The following is a 24745-nucleotide window of genomic DNA, read 5'->3' as shown; positions in this document are numbered from 1 at the left end:
TTTATTTATGTAGTTTGTTTAAATATTCAATATATAAATAGCACATACATAGGGAGATAAACTTTGGATAATATTAAGATGGAAACCATTTTTTTTGGCCACAGTGGCTTTTATCCACAGTACAGAGACAGGAAATGGGGAAAGACACGGGGGAAGACATGCGGGCAAACTGGCGACAGGCTGGGACTCGAACCTGCACCACCTGCACTGCAATCCGGGAGCCCCAGATGGAAACCATTTTTAGACATTGGTTCTGTGAGTATAATTTTCCAGTTATCAGACATAGAAAATGCCTAAAACTCAGTTAAAATATTCTGTGAATGAGAACTACTCTAGTTTTGAGGCTATATTGATGTTATAATTTCATTCATGAATTCATTAAATGGCCCAGCTGAGATTTGGTCTGACATTGAAATGTTAACTGACATATTTAGGGCAATAGTGAAGATACTCTGCATTTAACTTTCAGTGAGTTTGAGAGAGGGTGGGAGAAAAAGAGAGACACACAGAATTGCAATTATTTTACAAATTTAAAAATTTATGTTTTACATATGTTTGTGCCTGCATGGCTCAGTCTGTGGGTAAGGAATGTGAGCAGACACTGAATTTATAAAACGGTAAATATAAAAGACCAAACATATGTGTAGAAAAATCATTTAACATTTTTCCTCAAATAGTGTCTGGCACATTTATTTAACTCATCAGGCAGAAGAGAACAGGTTTACATCAGAGGATAGCTTCTGTTTCTAAGACCTGTTCAAATAGAATAAGGTCAAATACAAAGTCTCAATTTAAATATATTATATTTTAGGTCACTAGTAGAGCTGAAGGGTGTAGGAAGCAGGGTCCTGTATTAACTGTGCACTCTTCTCACTCACAGTTCTGATCATATGATTAACTTACATTACTGTAAGACAACAATTAACAATAACATATCAATTGTTCAGCAGAGCAAACATCATGGCGCGCAACACAAAGGATTTCTAACACCAGTAACTGCACATTTATAAAATTACACCACTGAATTGCATGATAGGTAATGTTAGCGAGCCAGGCAGCATAACAGTGTGTTTAGCAGCTGGGAGGGGCTACGATCAGACAGGTGGAGCATGAACTGAGGAGCGCTTTGGAACAATGTTTAAAGGTTTTTCAGTGTTCATGCTGGACTTTGACTGGGGCAGGTCTCAGGCTCTCAAACACACACACACACACACACATACACACACACACACACACAGCACCTGGGCACCAGGTGAGGCAATGACAATGTGTTTTTCAAGGCTAACGGGCGTTTTTCCTGATGACAAAATAATGTGTGCTGCATAGTTTGGAATGGAGATTCTTTCAAAGTTGCACTTCACAGCTCTGCTGTGATGACTTGGCTACTAAGGAGCCAGATGTGGATGTTATTTAAAAACAGCCCACAGAAAGTAGCATGTAGTAATCTACACTGTAACGTACACCATAACCTGACGTGTACCTCCCTGGAAATGCACGTTGCATTGATGTGGCCTGCAAACTATTGTGATTGGCCTGTTCAGTACCGTCAATTCCTCCTGTACATTTCTAGCAACTTTTTTGCTGCAGTTTGAATTTATCAACCAGACAATAACAATCATTGCCGCAATACAAAGAATACCAATCATAGTATCCGCTGTGACCGGATGTCTGTAAGTGCTTTACTGCTGATTCACTCTTACTGCAGAAAACAGGAGGATTATAAAGGATATGCTCATTGGCTAACAACTTGATTGATGAGTGATTAGCCAATGAGCATGCTCTTTCACAGTCAGCTCCACCCCTCGCTTGTTGCATCCGGTTTCAAAATACCAAGACGACGATGGCAAAAATGTTCATCTCATGCTCAGTTTAAAGCTTCATTATTTCAGTGGAGAGAAATGCTCGATTTCTTAAGCAGGTTTTTAATGTGAAACATTTGCGCTGTAGGTGTGTGCAACAACCTGACAGTAATTCAGGGCTTGTACGTAATTGCTCCTGTCAGAGACCAAGCTTATAATAGATTATCTGACTTTATCTGAGGGAATAAGCTATCATATCACATTCTGTTAACTGTAATTTCCCCATTGTGGGACTAATAAAGGTAAAGGTATTCATTCATTCATTCATTCATATTTTAGTCTTTCTACCTGATTGTAAAAAATTGTTACATTCAATAAGTCTTAATTATAGCAAACTAAACTAGAATCCAACTACAACTTGTTCAAATTAATTGAATACAATATAACTGCAAGGCAGAAAGATCATAGAACTATAAAGCTGATTATAAATGTATGTAACTTAAATTAACCTGATTCTTAAGGACAGTAAATGCCAGCATTTATCACGTGCCCCAAACTCAGCTGTCTCTAAAGACTCATTTCTGCAAAGCCAACAATCTCTAACTGTGCCAAAGCAGCTATTCCACTGTTAGGAACTCATTAACTATTGCTGTATAGTATGCTATTAAAGTCTCTTTAACAACTAGTTTAATTAATCATCTGATATATTTATCCTTATTCTGCAGTTGTGTATGATTCAGGTGATGATATGAAAATCTGTTTTATGTCCTCACACTTCTGTTAACATCACGAAACACCATCAAGGCCTAAAGCTACTCCGAGAACTGAGATGTTTAAGCTCCAAATGAAAAGTCCCGTCTTTGCCATTTTATTATTTTCAGCTATGTCATTAAGGTGTGCAAGTCTCACCTGCAAAGAATATGTGTTATTAGAAATGAAATTCGTTAAGAAAGGTGTAAGACCTTATAGTGACAGTCCTAACCCTGACACCAATGTAGGACATGTTGACTTGGATTCCTTTTTGCTCAGAGGACTGGCTAAATAATAAATTATAAATCAAACATACAGTTAAGCACATATTCGGTATGCCTACAAATGAAAATCGGGATTGTGTGCCGGCTTTGCCACGACCTTGAAATGTCCACGTATTCTCTGTCAGTTTACGGAGAAGTAGGGTAATAAATGCTCTTCAGAGGAAATAGCTGGCTGTTATTAAAGAATCATTTTTAGTGTTCACATTTCCACTAATTTCGTATCATAAAAAAAGCTTGTCTCTCTCTCTCAACAAACAAACCGCAGCTCGTTTTGCCTAAGCTGAAAAATGAAGGCACAGATGAAATGAACACAACAGGCCAGGTGTGAATCACGCCCACTGGACTTGACACAGCCACCCCAGAACAATTCTGCCTTTTTTTTGCCCCACACCACGTTAAGTCCCTCGAATCTAACAGCATCTCTTTCTTCTTCAAACAGTATTTGGAAATAAATACACAGGACAATGTGGCTACAAGACACTCCAGATGGCAGCAGCACAAAAAACTGTTTTACTCATCTGTTCTTAGTATTCAACCTCTGCCTTAAAACACTATAAATGCACGCTCATCAAACCTTACTCTCTCACTTTTCACTAAATGATAAGGTGGAGTTTATTCATCTGAAATGCAGTTTTGGATTTCAGAATTTTGTACCTGTATGAGATACTCCTGCTCAACTGCCTTTTTATGGAAATCTCTAATCAGCCAATCACATTGGAGCAACTCAATGCATTTAGGCATGCAGACACGGTCAGGATGACCTGCTGAAGCTCAAACTGAGCACCAGTCTTAATAACCATAGAAAATATGAAAGAAGATGATGGAAAAAAGTTGTGGCACAAAAAATCAGGACAAGCTCTATGAGAGCAGGTCGGATAGTAAATAGATTAGTGGTTCTGTTGCACTGAAGCAATAGAGTTCATTCATAGCAGTAAATGGTAAAATTGATAGTGATTAAAGTGTTAATTAATTTAGAACAATTAGAACATTTTATTACTGTTGCTGTATAAAATGTAGCCTTTTCTTTTACCTTCACCATTCTTACACATCTCACCCTCCCACTCATCCTGACTAATCCTTTTTTTTGGAAAGCTCTGCCAATGTGAGTGTGCGCTTCTTTAATTTCTTTCTTTCTTTCTTTTTTTTACTTTTAAGCCTCATTTTAAAAACTTTGCTTTCCCCTCCTGGTAATCTTTAACGCTGACGTTCAGGCTTTCATCATCATTTTGTTGCACCTTGTAATATTTTACACAACTGCTGTAGCTCAGCTTGGGCAATACCCTATGAATGGTGCTTAAAATAAATGTGAGATTTATTACAAAGGTTGGACAGGAGGGGTAGATATGTGGGTGTCTGGTGTATGATCTTGGCTACAGTGTGATCTTAATGTAGCCGGGCAGCCAGATGGCACACGAAAGAAGCAGGAGAGTGAACAGAGAGTAGGGTGCATGTGCGCAATAATAAGTCTACAGACACACACACACACACACACACACACACACACGGGCTTCCATTGAAAAATAAATGTACTCACTCCAAATGTTTTAAGAAGCAAACCAAAGCACAATTACAGAAGTTCTATGCAGATGTGGACAGAAGTGTAAGCGCACACACATACACTTGCATGGCTTCACAGGAAATTTGAGACGTGTGCATGGTGATGGACCCCCTCTTGGCAGACACACAGATGGTCAAGCAAGCGTTTGATGAGAGGAGATGAACAGTTGCACGCCCCCTCATACTCTGTTGTACAAAGATGGACACATGCTTAGATCAGACAGACAGACGAGCGCGAGCGTGAACACGCAGCGAGAGCCAAAGTGAGAGGGAAAGTGGGACATGGGTGACACAAAGGGAGGAAGATAACGCTCTCATTTGTAAATATTCTCGCCTGCATGCCTCACCTGTTTTGCCACCTCAGACAGCAGCAGTGTCTTTCCAGTGCAGGGTCCTCCGTACACCACCAGAGGGCTCGTCCTGCTCCCCTTAGAAGGCATCAGATACTCCTGCACGTAATCCAGTGCCTCAGTTTTGTACTCGTAGAGGGCTGCGTAGGACTTACAGAGGGACAGGTGCTGCAGGATCTCGTCGTACAGTGGGTCAGTCTCTGTGTCAAAGTTCTGCTGGACTGTGGCCTGGATGATGTCCACCATGTCCTCGTAGAACTGCTTGCACAGACCTTCTACATAATGACTTTCCACTTCTTGGGAGTAGCCTAGCTTCATGTCACAGTGGGTGACAGAGGAATAGACCCGGAGGTTGGAGGCAGCCACGACCGTGGGGATGAACTCATCCCGGACCTTCAGGAGGCGTTCGTAGGCTTCCTGGTTGCGCATGACCCGATCGCTGCTGACCACAATGTCCATGTAGCGAGCCATCTCCGGGAGTTTGGCGAAGCGGTCAAAGTTGGAGATCTTGCGAATGTAGCAGACGCATTTCCTGAGAAAGGCAGGCGTTTGTTTCCCAAGGGCAAAGTCTAATTCATCCTCCAAGGCTGAAATCAGAAAAAAAGAAAAGTTTAATGCATTAATTTTCATAAAATCTCTCACAAAGCCCACGGTTAGATTACACCGAACTACCTGCAATGGTAAAAGTCTAACAAATGGTGGATTTCTTTCATGATCAAAGCTCAACAGGTTTAAGAAGCTTTTACCTTCCAATTTTATTTCTCTCGAGTCTTATTCAAAAGAAACAAAGTTGATAAAAATCATATAAGCCAGCTTTACTGAACTGTACCACAGACTCCCCCACAAAGAGACTGCTGACTAGAGCTCTGCCAGCCTCTCCTGCATAGCTTAGCTCACAGGGCATCCTGCTAATGATGGTGGGGAAGAAACGAAGAGGGAAAGGAATATTGGGAATTGTGGGAGATGGCACAACTTCCTCCACAGACTGTTTAAAGCCCAGTGTGTTCAATAAAAGTGGACAAAAACTGAGATTCTACCTTATTATCTAAAATGATAAAACTCTAAATGACAATCCTTAATTAACTTGTATTATTCCCTATTTACACAATTTAAAAGGCTATAAACTGTGGTTGATAAGACTGTCATTAAAATGTCATTAGTAGGGTACTGCTTGCATTGCGATAGCCTGAGAAAAGAAAAGCAGATGTCTTGAGGGATTAATTCAGTGCTGTCCAAACAGTGGACTGCAGTTTAGTGAGTTTTAATGCAGGGACATTCCCAGGATCTTTTAAATGGTGTGTCTATGAACCAGTCACAGGGGCCCCATTTTAAATCTAAAATTTCTGCAAGAAATACATACCAAATGATCTGAAAATTCAGCAACTTGTATAGATTTTAACTGTAGACAGACCCCCTTCATCATGAATGGGTGTATTAGGAAATGTGGCTGCCCTGTAACAATATTATGGCTGCACTTAAACACAAAGTATGGAGTGGTAGAAGTAAAGAACAATGTCACACATGTCATATAAAAGCAGTGGACCAAACTACTATGAAGCATATGATGGAGAGTCCATTTGTTTTGCATCTGTAATGAGCACACAAGCTTTCTGGGCATTCTGTTTTATTCTTGTCACGGTCCTGGGTCGTTCCTTCAGTTTAACTAATTGATGTGTGTCATCTGGCTTCATGGATAGATAAAGCTCGGTATCATATGCAATAAAAATGTATGCAATGCTTTCTAATAATACTGCCTAAGGGAAGCATGTATAATGTAAATAGAATTGGTCCTAGCACAGAACCCTGTGGAACTCCATAATTAACCTTAGTTAATTGGAGTCTTTTAGTTAAATATGATTCAAACTGCTGCAGCACAGTACCTTTAATACCTACAGTATGGCATGCTAACAGGACAAGCACAGTGATGAGTCCACTGTCAGAGGCCATGAGAAAGTGCTGTTTCTGTACTGTGATGAATTCTGAAACCTGACTGAAACTCTTCAAATAAACCGTTCCCCTGCAGATGATCAATTAGCTGTTTTACAACGACTCTTTCAAGAATCTTTGAGAGAAAAGGAAGGTTGGAGATTGGCCTATAATTAGCGAAGACAGCTGCGTCGAATGATTGCTTTTTAGTAATGGTTTAATTACTCCCGCCTTAAAAGCCTGTGGCACATAGCCAATTAATAAAGACATATTGATCATACTTAAGATCAAAGCAATAATTAATGGTAGGATTTCTTTGAGCAGGCATGTAGGAATGGGGTCTAATGGTTTGGAGGCAGTAACTATTGAAGTTAACTCAGAAAGATCAATTGAGAGAAAGAGTCTAAACAAATACCAGCAATACTGAAAGTAGTTGTACGCAAATATAATCCTGTGAGATGGATATGAATAATTTTATCTCTAATTGTTAAAATTTTATTTGTGAAGAAATTCATGAAGTCATTACTAGTTAAGGTTAAAGGAATACTCAGCTCAACAGAGCTCTGAATCTTTGTCAGCCTGGCTACAGTGCTGAAAAGAAACTTGGGGTTGTTCTTATTTTCTTCATATTATTACTAACATTATATAGTTATATTTACAATGCACTACTAATGCATCGTTCTGTAGTGACACTAAGGAAAACAGCAGTTGGAGACTAAAATTACTGCAGGAACTGCATGTGCAATGAACTTGCGATCCTGTGAAATGGGACCAGGTCTGCAACCGCTTGCAGTCTTTTGCCGTCTTCAAAGAAACTTTGGCACCTCGTGACAGTGATAAAATAACAATTAAAAGTCAGTCTGCAATCAATTTACAGTTGAATGTGGTCAAGCTGGTAAGTGCATGCAATCTGTTTGTGATAATATAGGGATTAATCTGCTGCAAATCTATTGTCTTCTATATGCATAGAAATTCCCATAATCATTTACACTCAGAGGCCAGCCAGAACCTCACTGATTTGAAACTGAAATTCTGAAAATCTGGGGTTGAGCAGGCAACCCATATGCTGTAAATCTATTGCAGTGGGTCAGCTTCAAGTCCACCCTGGGCCACGTGCCACATGTCTCCCCCCCTGCTCTCTCTCCCAGCTCTAAAAAGCCCCAAAAAATACTGAGAGAAAAAGAAACTCTTCCACAAATAGTGAAGTAGTTGCTGCAGGATGGTGATTTAACTGCAGAATGACATACAGTAGGTGCTCAGCAGCCTTGCTTTTACTGCAACCAGCTGACCAGTTGAGTCCCATGCTGCAATGAGACAAGTCACAGATGCCTTGCATTCATTGGCTTAGACTGAGTCAGATTGATTGCAACGTGCTGACAATCTATAAATTAAACAGCAGTTATTTGCAAACCTTCACCAGTCTGTCGAAGAGTGATTGCAGTCAGTCCGATTTGCACAATTTCCATTTGGAAGCAAGTTACCTCCCACCAGATGACCTGTGCAATCGGCTTGTAATTGAAAGCAGTTGACCGGAGGTTGGGGATGTTGTACACTCAACCTCTGGGTAACCCCTGGGTGTGGCAAGTACTTACAATTGGTTGTTGAATGCAAATTTCTTAGTCGCAAGGAGGCTGAAGTCCTATATATATTCTTTTACTACATTCTAGTGTTACTGAGCCATTAAGGACGACTACGAGGCTATTCCCAGAAAAAGGGGATCTGGAACATTCAACATGTTTGTGTCGGGGGCACCAAGGGAAGTGCCACCTCATACATGTCAATTTTGCCACAGCCTTGCTGGTATGGAGCACACTGCATCAGTGTGTATAAAAAAAAAAAGGAGGAAGGAATTGTACTCTACATCCACGTCACACAACATAGAGAATGGACCCAAAATAAGTGTAAAACTACAGAAAACCTTCAGAAAATAAGCAAACAAAAGCCAAAAAAAAAAGGTCTTGAAAGTCACCCATCAGCTTCTTTCAGAAAAAAAAAATGTTTCCTGACACTGCAACATGCTCCTTGGATTAATAACTCAAAGTGAAGCAACTGTGTGATCGATCAATCACTGTCGTCTGCTGAGGTGACTCTGATAGATGCTGATTGAATCTCATCTCTTGTTATCAATTTAGTCACAAGGTGACAGCCTCACTTATTAAATATATGGCCTTTGCTGTGTGATTTTTTTTTTCCTCCCACAAAGGTTAATGTATTTATTTCAGGCTAGATAACTCACAGTTGCAACCTTGGTATATAAATGTTCTTTAATTGGGGATTTACTGTTATGCAATATTAGAACTATCTGGCAAAATGCACGATTTATTTATCTGGAATAAACCCACTGTGTATTTTGTTTACTGTAGCAACTAAGGCTGCAACTAACAAACTGTTTTGATTATTGATATATAATTACCAGAAATCAGTTGGCCTTTAAAATGTCATATACATGACAATCCCAAGCTGAGATTGTTAAATAGATTTTTTGTCTTACCAGCAGCATAAAACCCAAATATAATTAGCGAAGTATAATATAATAAACTTTTTTTTTTTAAATCTAAAATTGCAATAATTAAAGATAAATAAATAAAATGCCAGGATGATAAACATGAGCAGCGGTCCAGCAGACAGCGAGACACAATCCTATTTGAAAAGAAGGTATCAAAAGGTATGACATGAAAAGATAACGCAGATGTGAAATTTACCAGAGCAAAGGAATTTCTTGGCCTGAGCGCTCTTCATGGTCCCTTTCTCCTGAAGCTGCAGCACAGCCGTCCTGAAGATCCTCTTGATCTCCTCTGACACGTTCCTCCAGGCCTTGTCATTCTTGGTCTTGACTGCGCTGCTTGACTCCATCTAAGCAGAAGAGGGGGCAGAGAGAGGACAGCCTGACTTCACAGCATGGACACAGCAAATGCTGCCATTCACTTCTGCGCAAGAAGAGTGCAAATATGTACAGTAACACAGGGAATATTCAGATGTTTCATATGAAACAAGATCATCCTAAAGTGGACCTATACTCATTTTGTTTTAAATTCTTGGACTTTATGAGAGCATCTATAAAATAATCCTTATTTATCTTGTACTGATTCCCTCAGTTCATCTTCTGTCTGTAACAACCTGCTTTAGCTCCTCCCACTTTAGGTTAATTTTCTTCTGATTGGTTGCCCTGTGCAAAACAGAAGGTCTGAACAATAGGTTGGTGGGCTGTCTTTACTCATAAAAATGCACATTTTAGACATGTTAAAGCTATCCCTCTCATTGACATCACAAGACACAAAAAGCCAAGTATTTAAAAAAAAACTGTCTGAAATTGAATGTTCCAGCAGTCTGAAGGGATTACTTGTACTATACATGTACTGATCTCATTATGTGAAACTGCAGGTTTAAATGCAAATGGATCATTCTAACAGCACACTCACTGGAAACTTTATTATGTACACTTCACTAATACTGAGTAGGACCTGCTCTACTGGATTGGGATCTGGTGACTGTGGAGGCCATTTGAGTGCAGTGAACTCATCTCAAACTGTTCAAGAAACCAGTTTGAGATGATCTGAGCTTTGTGGCGTGTTATCCTGCTGGAAGCAGCCACCAGAAGATGGGTACACTGTGCTCATAAAGGGATGGACATGGTCAGCAACAATGCTCAGGTAGGCTGTGGGGTTTAAATGATGCTCACTTGGTAATGAGGGGCCCAAAGTGTGCCAAGAAAATATGCCCCACACATTACACCACCAGTAGCCTGAACTGCTGATACAAGGCAGGATGGCTCCATGCTTTCATGTTGTTTTCTCAAAATTCTGACCCTGCCATTTGTCCAATTTTAGTGAACCTGTGTTAACAGTAGCCTCAGTTTCCTGTTCTTAGCTGACAGGAGTGACACCTGGTGTGGTCTTCTGCTGCTGTAGCCCATCTGCTTCAAGCTTCAGCGTGTTGTGTGTTCACAGATGCTCTTCTGCACACCTTGGTTGTAACAAGTGGTTATTTGAGGTACTGCTGCCTCCCTGTCAACTTGAAGCAGTCTGGCCATTCTCCTCTGACCTCTGACATCAATAAGGCATTTTCACCCAGAGAACTGCTGCTTCCTGGATATTTACTCTTTTTCGGACCATCCTCTGTAAACCCCAGAGATGGTTGTGTGGGAAAATCCCAGCAGATCAGCAGTTTTTGAAATACTCCGACCAGCCCTTCTAGCACCAACAACCATGCCATGTTTAAAGTCACTTAAATCACCTTTCTTGCCCATTCTGATGCTCGATTTGAACTTCTTGACCTGATAGATATTTGTGTTAATAATGGTTAAATCTAGAATTGTCTGTGCACGATTGATTCTTGTGTGATGTACAAAGCAGACGTAGCTATTTTGATCATCTCAAAGTGTGCTAAAGGACTATGTCAGGCAGCAACGCTTTTTTTTTTTTTACTTAATGGAAACTCAAGGCAACATCAGCAAGGTGTATTTGAGAAAACTCAGCTGTATACTTTATTACCTCTATAAAGTTAAATGCAGACCTTGGAAGTTTTATTTAAAATAAATTGTGCTAACAGATTTTTTTAAGTGACTTTTAGGGTCATTTGCAAGTATGAAAAAGCTTTGGAAAAACATTAAAGCGCAGAGCTAAAAAGAAAAAAAAAAAAAGCTGTCAGAGACAAAAAAAACTTCACTCATTGACCTAAATGCAGAGTTGGTCTTCTTTCCTTATGTGCATATAAAACATGTTTATGAAGCTGAATTTAATTCATTCAAACTCAAGGACACAAATGCATCCAGCCTCCACTGGTAAAGTAACATGACTGAGTGTGATTAAAGTGCTGGACTTACAGAGTTCTGGTAGTTCTTGAGCATTTGGGCTTTGGGTTTGAGGTAGTATGCGGGTGGCACAGAGTTTTCATCCCTGCAGTACCATTCTTCCAGGATGTGTGTGTCCAGCCCCGCCTCCACAGCTGCATCCAAGATCATCTCAAACTCTGCTGATTCCACTTCCCCTGGCACTCGGATGCTGCCGTATTTTTCTCCCACCAGACCCTGAGGATGGAAAGAAAGGAAGGGAAGAAAGGCAGAGGGCGTGGAAGGTGAGAAAGAGAGACAGGAAATGTGTATCATCACCACTGTTTCAGGGCTCTATTTTTTGGATCAGTGGCGCAGGGTGAATAGCGAAGTCAATGATGCACACAGCGCGACTTATTTAAGGCAATTTCAGAGCCACAGGCGCACATGTGGTGCAGTTGGGACTTCAACCAGCCAGTTTGTGACAGCAGGGATGTAACTGCCGCCACAGTCTGCGCTCTTTGTGCACCGTGGTGAGCGCTGACAGATTTATTGAGGATGGAAATTGCTTTACACAATGGTTACAGAAAAAAAAAAAAGGCTGCACCTCTTTCCCCCCTCATACAAATATTTATTTGCTGAATGTTTAAAATAATGCCGTTCACCTGATCACTATACGTCACTGACTATCACATAAAAATCACAACATAACGGGCTGTGAAGAACAAAAAATTTTAGGTTGTGGAAGAACAAAATAAGGACCACCTCATTACACAGTTTGGAGAAATGCAAGGTTTCCACCAGTGTATTAAAAGCCTTTTTCTGTCAACAGAAGCTACAGCAGTTAAGTTGTCTAATGTATTTTATTAGCTTACTGTTTGCTTAACTCTTTATACATGTATAAAAACAGCTTGAAAACTATAAAGAAATGGATTAAAGAATCGTGCAAATGTTCTGTTTTAATGCTGTTTCACCTGCTCGGCTTATGTCAACAAATTATTGCAGGCGAAGCCATTCAGTAGTGTATGCGAACAACACTACCCCTTTAAATGTGATTCGGTGCTCTCTTGTGCTTGTTAATGCACATATCTAATCAGCCAATCACATGGCAGCATCTCAATGCATCTAGAAATGTAGACATGGTCAAGACGACCTGTTGAGGTTCAGATTGATGCCGTCATACCAACACGGACCAAAATCTGTGAGGAATTATTTTTACTTTATTAATCCTTTATTTATACAGGAAAATCTCTTGAGACTCAATGTCTCATTTACAAGAGAGACCTGTTACATACATCAACAACAAAAATTACATAAAAAAATAACAATACAATCTACTTAACACTTCTAAAAATCAATGCCATACATTATCAACAAAAGGGTTTTTACTGATAACAAATACAAGTACCTACAGACATATTTTCCCTTTATTAAAATTTTGAACTCCCCAAGTGTAACCAGATTGGAGAGCTTTGGAGGTCCTGCTGAAACATGTTCCAGGTGGAGGGGGCAGAGAAGGAGAATGCTTTTTTTTGCCAAGCTCAGTACACACTGAAAGAACACTGAATGTAACTGAGAGCGAAGACTGTGGTATTGATTTTTACGTGAAATGTAACATGACAAATATGAAGGAACCAGATGGAGGATGGATTTGTAAATGAAAGTATACCAGTGTAACAGTCTATGAGTCTGTAGAGAGGGCCATTTAACTAAAGAATATAGGGTGCAATGGTGAGTGAAGGCTTTGCTACCTGTGATAAATCTAAGCGCTTCATGATAGACAGCGTCCAAAAGATGTAAAGAGCTGGCAGAGGCCTTCATATACACAATATCCCCATAGTCTAGAATACTCATAAAAGTGTCAGAAACAAGTATTTTCTGGCATTTTTTGAGAAACAAATCTTGTTTCGGAAAAAGAAGCCTAGTTTTAATTTATGTTTTTTAAGCAGATTTTCAATGTGAGGCTTAAAAGTTAAACTTTCATCTATAGTGATGCCAAGACATTTATAAGACGTTACAATATCAATTAGCACACCCTGTGTGATAGTGATAGCAGGGAGATATGCGGTAACAATCTAAGTTACAATAGTTGAGGCTGAAAGCTGTCAAAAGAGGACTGCAAGTGCTCAAAAACAAGGGCATGACAATAAATTACTGAATCGTTGGCATAAAAATGCACAGCTGCACTTGTAAGACCATGGCCCAAATTGTTAATATAAATGGTAAACAAGTGTAGGTCCTAAAACTGACCCTTGTGGAACCCCCCTAGAAATGTCCATATAACTTGATGTTTGAAACCATATTGTACGCACTGTTTACAGCCAGTCAGATAATTTAGAAACCAACCCATAGTCTGTTCAGTAAATCCTATGTCCAAAAGCCTTTGACACAAAATCTCATGATCAACTGAGTCAAAGGCCTTGGACAGATCTATAAAGAGGGCAGCACAGTAGTCCTTGTCATCAAGAGCTTCAATTACATCATTTGGGACCTTCAGGGAGGCAGTAACTGTACTATGTTGTTTTCTAAAATCCGACTAATGCAGTGATAAAATATTCTTTGAATACAAATAATGCTTAATCTGTTCATTGATAATCTTTTCAAGAATCTTTGCTAAAATACACACTTTGGAAATGGGTCTATAGTTATTTAGTACGGTTGGATCTCTACCTTTTATAAAGGCAAAACAAAGGCTGATTTCCATATGCAGGGATACAGTTTTGTTGAATGGATAAATTAAAAATATGTGTCACTGGTTCAGCTATAATGTCAGCAGTTAATCGTAGGAAGTAGGGGGGGAGAGATTATCAGGGCCAGCTGATTTTTTAAATCTAGATGTTTGATCTCCCTACAAACCTCACTGACAGACAGTTTAGAGAAAGCAAAAGTCTGACCACAAGTTAGATATCTGAAAGTGTGACTAGTATGCACAGGTGTTTCAAAAGTGTCATTAAACAAGGAGTTTGAATCAACAAAGTGCCTATTAAAACAGTTTAACATCTCCACATTGTCTAACCCTGGGCCCGAGTCAGCCATTAACTGAGAGGGAAGATCTGAATCAGAATGACCAGAAATAGATTTGATCATTTTCCAAAATTTGCGTGGACCATTTCAATTTTGTTTGGTTTTAGTTAAATAATAGGAGCTCTTTGCCTTTTTAATCAGTGCAGTACATTTATTTTGTAACTGACAAAAATTAAGCAAGTCAGCATCTAACTTAGACTTCTTTACTTTTGCCCAAAGCTGGTCCCTCAGTTCAGGAGTGAACCAAGGACTAACTCGACTTTTTACCCTAAACACTTTAAAAGGTGCATACTTGTCAATAAAATACCTAAAACTATCATAAAAATAAAGCCATGCACAGTTAACATTGTCAATTAAGAAGATACATTCCCAGGAATGTTTCCAGCACCTCGATGCATCTGTGCCACAAAGAAGTAAAGCAGGTCTGAAGGCAGAAGTGGCTCCAACCCTGAGTGATGATTACACCATGAGGTGACAGCTTGATCAAAAAGTTGTTACTCCAACCAAGTACTAGCAAAGTGTTACTAATGACACGGCCGGAGGGTATACATTACTTTCTCTTCATGCTTGGAGTGCAGAAATAAAGGCAACGCTCCAGTGTCCCTCTCCATCTCCCTCCTCTCTTTTCCTGTGTGCACAGGTGCTCATAGGTGATGTGATAGTGGGTGGGTAGTACAACATAAACAAAGTGGTTTTTTTAAATGTTTTAAAAACCTATGATAACATAACAGAAATATACTTAAAGTTCTTTTGGTGCCTATTAAGTGTTCTAACCATTATTGTACATGTCCACGGGGAGGTTTCTGCAAGCAAGTGATCACCCAGCTTCTGAGCACTGGATTCCATTAGAAAGTGATAAATGATTTAAATGTGCTCTGACTCTCCCACAGCTTCCAACGACTACAGAAACACTGACCTGTCTGCACCTTAATTTCAAACTGAAACCGATGGTGACTCTCATACAAACTTTCTTATATATTATGGAAAAAGCTCACTTAAGTGTAAGTCAACTGGGGAGGGAAATAAGGCATGAAGCTGCCAAATCTGACTTCATTTTAAATTAAAAATGGCCATTTTTCAGGAGTTTCCAGAGGCTTCTGATTTGCATAGAGTAGCCTAGGCTTCAGCTTCATGCAAATAAGGTGCTGGCAACTCAACCCTTGTTGCCTGAAACTCAGTGCCACACTATCTGTAAAGTGCACAGCTGGTGAGGTGGACGGTGAATGTGACTCCTGGTACTACAAATACTCCACTATAAACTACAAGAAATGTGTTCTGTGCTTATGAGAATGACTCGTGTCCAGGTTTAACTTCCTCCTTTTCCATGCAGCAATTTCTGCCTGAGCCATCTGCACTGCTACGTCAATGGCCTTATTCAAATGAAGAAATCAAACCGAGTGCACCCAAAAACATAAGAGATTGCTGTGTACTCTCTGCTCTTTGTTTTGCTGAAAAAAACAGATTTGTTCTGCTGCCGCACAGCAAAACATGTAAATGACAAACTGTTAAGTAGAGATGCATGGATGTGGCCAAAATTTCTAATTCTCAGTAATAAGCGGTATTACGGAAAATAAGCAGATTTGCTTTTCATACAGAACAGATGGGACTGTTTTAAAAGAAAATACATTAATGCACTAATTAAAAGGAAGTATGTGGATTTGAAGGAGGACTGTGAAACTGAATGCATGTGTGCTATAAATTAAGGTTATTATCATCACCATCACTGCCTTCATCATCATTGCCCATAACAAACCCATAATCTCACTCCATAATCTTATAACTCAGACGAAAGAACACTCCACAGCGTGGATGTGTAATTAGGCATCATCGAATCAAGTCGGAGCCTCCTCAAGCCACTATTATCTCCCACTCCCCGTGGCATATCTGCACTGAGTCGTCGATCTTCCCCTCAGCATCCACGAGCGTGCTTTTGAGTGGCAGCATGTTCAATACCACTAGAAATCATCAGGGCCATTTTATGCCACAATTCTTAGTGCTCTCTATCAGTCACATCTGAGGACAATGGGAGCAAAAAAGAAGAAAGAAAGAAAGAAGCCCTCATTGTACGACCAGCTGATCTTTACTCCACGTGTCATAATTCACATTCACCTAAAGCCTCGAGTCCAAGACGCAGAGCGTGTGAGAGACAAGCCAAATAAATGACAGCGAGCTCAGATGAGCAGGAAAACGACGGCATGCCTCTCAGCAATGACGCTTCAAAGCCATTCCACGCTGGACTCCTCATTCTCTTGGCAGCTGCAGTGGGAACAGACGCAGAGAGCGAGCACAATCAGATGATGGCATGTGGCACGGTCTGTAGGACGGCCCACTCTAAAAACCCACAAACGCTTGTGTTACATTCATTTACATTCAAACTGTTTTGCGTCCATGTGGCACAAATTTAGTAGCGAGGGTTCATTCGGATCTACAAGATGGTTATATGGATTGTTTTGGAGGAGGAGGTGTACCTTTACTGGATGTTTGCGTGAGTGCACAGTGAAAAAGAAACATTGCAAATATTGAACTTTTGCAGTGTTTGTAATAAAACAACTGGGTTAAAAATAACACGATGCTTAATAACAAAGACATGAACTCTTCTGTGACTAGAACACTCAGGTATTTCCAATAAAGCAAGAAGCCCATTAAGACAAGAATGCCAATGTAAGAGCAAAATAAGTGCATGTAAAAGAGAGAAACAATACCAGTAACAAATGGCAGGAGGAGGTTGGGATTCCCCCGTGTGCGACGCTTCCTGCCAAAATAAAGAGTTTAATAGAAAAGTAGGGCAGGCCACTCACTATTTTCAGTTGTGTCATGAGCTGGATTCAAGCCCAAAATGTTTCAAGTAACGGGTGAACTATTTGGCTCAGGATGCTCCAAAAGATATAATGAATTTTTTTTTTTTTTTTTTTTTTACTTTTGCACTCCAAAAGAGCTCATGTTCCCTTTTGCCACTCAAGGCAACAAACAACCTGAGACCTCGCTGAGATAAATGTGTTCTCATGTTCTGTCCAAGCGGCAACAAAAACAGGAGAGCACAAAAACAAATGCGAGGAAATAAATGTGTCAAATTTCAGTCACCGAACTGGACCTGGTCACAGTGCTTCTGGTGCTTTTTGGAACAGTTTCACTGCAAATTCACTCACCAACCACTTTGTTAGGTACACCTTGCTGGTACTGGATTTGACCACAATTTATAGCCAATTGTGTACAGTTAACTCACTGTCTCATTGTCATGTTCAAGAAACCAGTTTGAGATGATTTAAGCTTTGTGACATGGAGTGCTATCCTGCTGGAAGCAGCCATCAGAAGATGAGTTCCCTGTGGTCATAAATCAGCAACAATACACAGGTAGACTGTGGGGCTTAAACAATGCTCAGTTGGTAGTGAGGGGCCCAACGTGTGTCATTAAAATATCCCCCACATCATTATACAGTGTGTCACAAAAGTGAGTACACCCCTCACATGTCTGCAGATATTTAAGTATATCTTTTCATGGGACAACACTGACAAAATGACACTTTTGTGATACACTGTACCTGAACACAAGGCAGGATGGAGCCATGCTTTCAAATTCTGACCCTAACATCTGAATGTCGCAGTAGAAATGGAGACTCATCAGACCAGGCAATGTATTTCCAATCTTCTACTGTCCAGTTTTGGTGAGCCCATGCTAACTGTAGCATCAGTTTCCTGTTCTTAGCTAAAAGGAGTGACACCTGCGTGGTCTTCTGCTGCTGTAGCCGATGTTCTTCAGAGTTTGACATGTTATCTCAAAAGCTTGAAAAAAAGGCAATTGAATTTCTTTAAGTTTTTGAGGCTTCTTCAGTTCTTGGATGAGCGGTGAAACTTATTCACAAACTTGGATGAATGAGAACCTGCACAGTCATTCTGACAGGTTGTGCGTTCAGAGATGCTCTTCTGCATACCTTAACGAGTGGTTGAGTTACTGTTGCTTTTCTATCAGCACAAAGCAGTCTGACCATTCTCCTTTGACCTCTGGCATCAACAAGGCATTTTGGCCCAGAGAACTGACTGGATAGTTTCTCTTTTTTTGGGACCATCCTCTGTAAACCCCAAGATGGTTGTGTGGGGAAAAAAAAGTAGATCAGCAGATTCTGAGCTACTCAGACCAGCCTGTCTTGCACCAACAATCATGCGACATTCAAAGTCACTTAAATCACCTTTCTTCCCTATTCTGATGCTCAGTTTGAACAGGTCATGTTGACCATATCTACGCGTCTAAATGCACTGAGTTCCTGCCATGTCATTGGCTGATTAGATATTTGTGTTATTGAGTAGTTGAACGAGTTTATCTAATAAAGGTTTCTGGTGAGTGTGTGGCCACCTTTTAAATACAGCCTAAAGTTTTGCCCTATTCTTAAAAGAAACTGTTACATAGGCTTGTACAGTGTTAAAGGCACACTATCAACTGATGGCCATCAAAATGTCTGTTTTACAGGCTTTTCCCCCCCCTCCCTTTTTAAAGTAATTTAGTTGGGATCTCTTACAGATTTGATCAGTTTAACCTATTTAACAGTTGGCAGAAAAATCTGACAGACAAAACTCATTGTTATGTTTAACAATACAAGGAAAATTTGTGAGAAATTTTTTTCTCATGCAGTGGGTCTGCTTGGCTTTAATAGCTGGACAATCTAATCTGGAGATGGAATTGATATTTCAGTGCTTGTATTTTCACACAATATTTAAAATTTTTAAAAGTAATGCTAGCTTGGACAGCACTCGCATATCAGGTGCCTCAAATGAAAAAAAAAGAAAAAAAGATTACGTTTAAACTAGCCTAGCTCTGTTGTAGCAGCAAGAATATCTCCTACTAAATAGTGGATGTGCTTTTCTGAAGGGTTGCTTCTTTTAATGTGTAATCTGTAGCGTTCCCATTGATTTTAAAGGTAATGCTCATTAGTTATCACTGTAGTTAATGGCAGATAATGGCGTACTTCAGAGCCAAAAAAAACACACGTTGCTCCACTCCTCCAAACGCTATACTGAATTTATCTCTTGCTACAGCACCATACACACTGCTTAGGCACATGGAGGAAGCCACAGAGTTCAGCAGTTTAGCGCTGCAGGGACGCTCAGGTGGGCAGTGAACATTTTGATCCAGCCATTTTATACTTTATGTAATATCAACATATTTCAGCTGAAACAGCCTACCAAGAAGCGACTGTTTAAGGTGCAGCTTAGATCTTCCAGGAACCTGCGAACACTGAAATGCCCTGCAGGTCACCTTGTCTACCTGTCTTAGATGGCCCTCTATGACTCACGGTGCTGCAGTGAAGTGTCAGTAGAGGATGGAGGCACTGGGCTGAGCTACAGTAATACAGAGAGAGAGAGAGAGGAGAGACATAAAGTGTGTGTGTGAGAGAGGCAGAGAGAACAGTCACTCTCCAAGTTGCTGACAAAGTCTCTGTCAGCTTGCCTTGCGGTGATGTAGGATGAATGGAGTGGCTGTGTGTGTGTGTGTGTGTGTGTGGACAGATGGAGATTAGGATAAAACCAACTGATGTTTCCTATCAAAATTACAAAATCAGGTGTTCAAATGCCTACACAGACACAAGCGTGAGCGTGTTCACACCAATCCACCCGGCTGCGTAATCCACTGTCAGTTCTGTCACTTACTTGACTTACTGAAGGCAAACTAAAAAAAAAAAATCCAAATATTCACCGGGTGGCTTTAACACTCCTGTCTTAGCCAGAGAGCAGGTCTGGAATGAGGCCACCTTAAATGGATTACTGCTCGGAAGCTGACAACTTCACTCGTGTGTGTGTGTGTGTGTGTGTGTGTGTGTGTGTGTGTGAGACACTCCATGTGTGAGCCCTTTGAGAGGGGTTAGTTCTTATTACGCTTCAGGACTCACAGGTGCAGGAAACACATGAGGCTAAAGCGGCAATAGCAAAGCACACAGTGGCCAAATGGCAGTGCCATTTCTGCCTCCCTCCCTCTTCCCCTCGTGTGTGTGTGTGTGTGTGTTTTTTTTTTCATCCTTGGAAGCGGGGGTTATATACTCTGGCTAAGTGCACTTTATCTGATGAGCCAGCTGGGAGAGGCAGCTAAGATATTGTGCGCAGCTACAGTATGAATTAACAAATCAATCACTCACACGGTCAATTAATCAATGAAACACACCGTCAACTGTTCTGGTATTTGCTGCATAAGCTTTGGCACAGCAGAGGGAAATATGTCTCTAAACAGAAGCAGAAGATGTGCTAAAAAACATTTTTTTTTTTCCTGACATGCTCAGAGACCTGTGTTACATTTCACTATGTGCAAACTGCATCCTATCAGCATGCAGCATGCATGGGATTTTTGCAAGAAATCAATTTTGCACTAATATGGAGAGCTGTCGTACATGTGCTGCCAAGTTGCTAAATTTGAATATTCCTCAGTAACCATGCACCAGTGCTGCCAAAAACACACATGTATGTATACATCTTTATATGCATCGATAACACAACTGTGAGTTACATATCATTTCATCAAAGGGCACCAATTAAGCTCATTTCTTGCTGCATATTTTTATTTTTGGACTTTACTAGAGTAACACAGGTCAAAATTCAAAATTTTCAAAACTCAGGTGATCTGAATATTCCTTATACTGGTTCTTGGTGCAGCCCCCACCCCACCCAAAATGATCTACTGTTCAGCACAAGCTGTTTTAGCTTCATTCCTCCTCCATTTACCCCAACTTTCTTCTGATTGACTGCCCCTCGTAAACAGTACAAACCAAAGAGGCGATCTCTAGAGCTGAAATATGAAGCCACCTCAGAAGTGCAAAAACTGCAGTTTCTCTATATGTAGGTTCCACTTGAGACTGGCTCCAAAAGAGAGACACTCCCCACAGACTTCCATGTTAAAATGGCCAATTTTATAGCATGAAAAAGCATGATTAGAGCCTGGTACAAAATCCTCATAACAACTCTGAATGGGGTTTTAATAACTTGCAGAACTGAATTGGGGTTTGATTGACAGATGTCCCAACACAGGCAACTAGGCCTCATCCACTACTCCTCAGACTGGTCCTCTTCACTGTGCATGTGCTGTTGGTGATTTCTGGAGAACCTCTAACGGATTATCTAACAAATATTTTGACTTCCTGAGCGGCTCAGACCATCCAAGATGTTTGTGCTTCACTGCTGCTGAGTGAAATTCTAGTAATTTAATTAGTCTGTTACTTAGCACTAATAAGCTGATATGTGTCCCTGTGCAAATTATGAATGCTGCTTGATAACCAAGCTAAACAGCATTAGCTGATAAGTCAGCACTCCACCCTCTCATCCATGCATGAGAACTCCTGGCTTCAAAAAAACAACACTGTGGCAGCCAAATGTTAAAGTTGAAGCTTCAAAATGCAGAATTCAAAATACATGTGTGATATACCCATGGATAGTATGAAAGATGGACCTAACTTCCTGGCCTGGATTCTTTTTACTGGCCACCAGATGGCGATAGCTGTGGTTGCATCTAGTCCTTTGGGACCAGATGGGGAAATCACCCCTCTGACAGGACCTCTGTTAACACTTTTCTGCAGAGTTTATGATCTCAGTCACTCACACACTCAATAAAATATTGAGTCCATTGCATACATTTTGGAGTGCCAGAAAGGATTATCCAGGATATGCTCACTCGCTAATGAGTAGGCCAATAAGTGATAAGCCAATGAGCATGCGGTTTCCCAGTCAGATCCGCCCCCTCGCTCGTCATTTCCAGATTGACAGTGGCGAAAATGCTCATCTTCAAAATGTGACTTCATTAACCCCCCCAGTGAGGTCTCGATGGCAACATCCATTTTTTTTTTTTAATGCTGTGCTTATTTAGGGCAGGGATCCTCAAATCCAGGCCTCGAGGTCCGGTGTCCTGCAGGTTTTAGATGTGTCCCTGATCCAACACACCTGATTCAAATGGCTCAATTACCTCCTCAGTATGCAGTCAAGTTCTCCAGAGTCACCGCTAATGACTTCTATATTTCACTCAGGTGTGTTGGATCAGGGACACATCTAAAACCTGCAGGACACCGGACCTCGAGGCCTGGATTTGAGGCTCCCTGATTTAGGGTATCCACTCCCTTTGACATCAAACAGGGCCAAGACTAGATAACTCACACTCAGCATTTTAAGCAGTCTGAAGGCTGAGTTTTGGCACATACACTGACTTCATCAGCCAACACTGCACAGTATGTGTGACAGAAAATTAAGGAAAACATAACAGGTCTCCTTTAAATGAACACAGAAACAATATTTCAGCCCCACATTTGTTGTCCTGCTTCTGTGAATATGCACCACCAGCGTATTCACCCACTGCTTTAAGAACTCCCTAAAATAACTCCTAATTACTCCTGCATGAGTAATGACTTCTAAAAACGACAGCACCCAGTTGAAATTTATGAACCTTTTATAAAAATGAAACTCCATATTTGTGGTCTGTTTTTAATGATTTACAGCTTGACGCATTCTGGAGAGTAAGAGAATAGAGTCTAATGGACTAAAATAATGTTTGATGATTTGGATTATGAGTTATTGTTGAAAGATAAAGGAAAAAAGGTTTAAAATTGGTGGCGGTGGGGTTGCCACTTGAAAAGCATTTTATGTTTTGAAGCTGTGAGCAGCAGCATTATCAGTGCCGTCAAGAGTTAGGCAGATTGAGCACTACTATGTATCCTGACCCCCAGTGTGAACACTCTGTTGCCAAAATTTGTTCAGAATGAGTATGTCGAATGGATTTGCATAAATACTTCACACTGTCCATGAAGCAACGCTTGAATCCGAGCAATCTTTGCATGAAGACACAATTTCCAATATCATTTAAGATGAGAGGTCTGGGCTCTCACATTAGCCGTTACATCATGTTAACTGAATGGAGGAGAAGCAGTGGGAAACAAATAAGAACTACAGTATCCTCAACTATCCTCTTATATCCAGTAAAGCCGCTGTGCGGGGCAGCAGAGCTGGAACAGCCGCACACAGTTTGCTGATATGCGTCCTTGAGGCATTTATCAAGTTTTGGTGTCTTTTTTTTTTTTTTTTTTTTTCCCAACGGGAAGGAATTTGAGCCCATTGGAGAGGAGAGGAGAGGAGAGGAAAAAAGTCATGGCTCATTGTCATGCTTAATCTCCAGGTCAATGACACCATCACCATGCCAACCCCTACCATCGCCATGGAGACCAGCTTTATTGCATCGACAGGTTAGAGAAAAGCCCCTCTTAGCCAGGTGTGTGTGTGTGTGTGTGTGTGTGTGTGGTTCACAGCCCTGCACTGCCACCTGCCTTGTGTTGAGCTATGCCTTTTGAATGACACTCACTGCAAATGGCTGTTACTCATAAAGAAAGACTGACACATCCAATAACAAAGCTGGTTATGAAACTGTTAAGTCTGTCTTATGAAACGAGGCGACTCTAAAGCGAGACGGACTCACTTTCTTACGCCTCGCCATGCCTCTGGTGTTTTTTCTCCTCCTCATCTTTCAGGTTTTTTCCCCCCTCCTCCTCCTCTATCTTTCTGTAGATGCCTTTCATTACGCTAACATGTACAGTGCCATGATGCTTAATTGTTTCTGATCATCAAACAAATTCTAATATTGGACAAAGATAACCTGAATAAATACAAAATGCAGTTTTTAAATGATGACTTAATTTATTAAGGGAAACAAGCCATCCAAACCTACAGTATCTGGCCCTGTGTGAAAAAGTACCCCCCCCATCATGAATTTTCAGCTGTGGACATTTGTTTCAGTTGGTGTGACAGGTGACACACCTATGCTGACATTGCTTATAGTGGGAGGAGCTACAATGCCAGGAGGTGCAGGAAATGAGGAGGTATGCTATCATAATGAAAAGCAGCCTGTATGTGTGTGCTGCAGCTGGCACACCTGCACCTCATCATCTCATCAGTGAATCTATGTATAACCACCCTGTGATGCCAGACAAAAGCTCTCAGGCTGGTTTGCCTGTTTCCTTTGCAACAGCTAAGCTTACTCCAGCTAACTGCCAGCTTACGCTTCAGCACCATTCCCCACTTCTAACCCACCTGCTTCAGTCTGCAGCCATCATCAGTCTCTCCACGCCAGCCACATCTCCAAGACTCTTTTACAGTAAATATCTTAAAAGTGTTCTGCTTTTGGGTCCAATTATGGAAAAAGAGAAACACACACACACACACACATACACACACACACGCACACAGGATGACTACATAAAATGAAGTGTTATTTAATAGCAATTTATCTCAAGAGCCCTGTTTTCCAAGTGATATTTTCTAAATCTGAAATGGTGA

General features: G+C 40.7%; 1 protein-coding gene across 1 annotated transcript in view; it reads right to left on the bottom strand.

Annotated features, from left to right (window-relative positions):
- nwd2 (NACHT and WD repeat domain containing 2) overlaps window positions 1-24745 on the bottom strand; it is a 69741-nt gene that overhangs the window by 4032 nt on the left and 40964 nt on the right. Inside the window, exons 5-7 of the mRNA XM_030754151.1 lie at window positions 11480-11692; window positions 9369-9513; window positions 4738-5327 (exon numbers count right to left, since the gene is read on the bottom strand). Coding sequence (XP_030610011.1) covers window positions 4738-5327; window positions 9369-9513; window positions 11480-11692 — 948 coding nt within the window. The remainder of the gene's footprint in view (window positions 1-4737; window positions 5328-9368; window positions 9514-11479; window positions 11693-24745) is intronic.

This window comes from Archocentrus centrarchus, chromosome 18 (genome assembly GCF_007364275.1).
Source record: "Archocentrus centrarchus isolate MPI-CPG fArcCen1 chromosome 18, fArcCen1, whole genome shotgun sequence".
NCBI lineage: Eukaryota > Metazoa > Chordata > Actinopteri > Cichliformes > Cichlidae > Archocentrus > Archocentrus centrarchus.
This window is presented reverse-complemented; position numbering and strand designations above follow the sequence as displayed.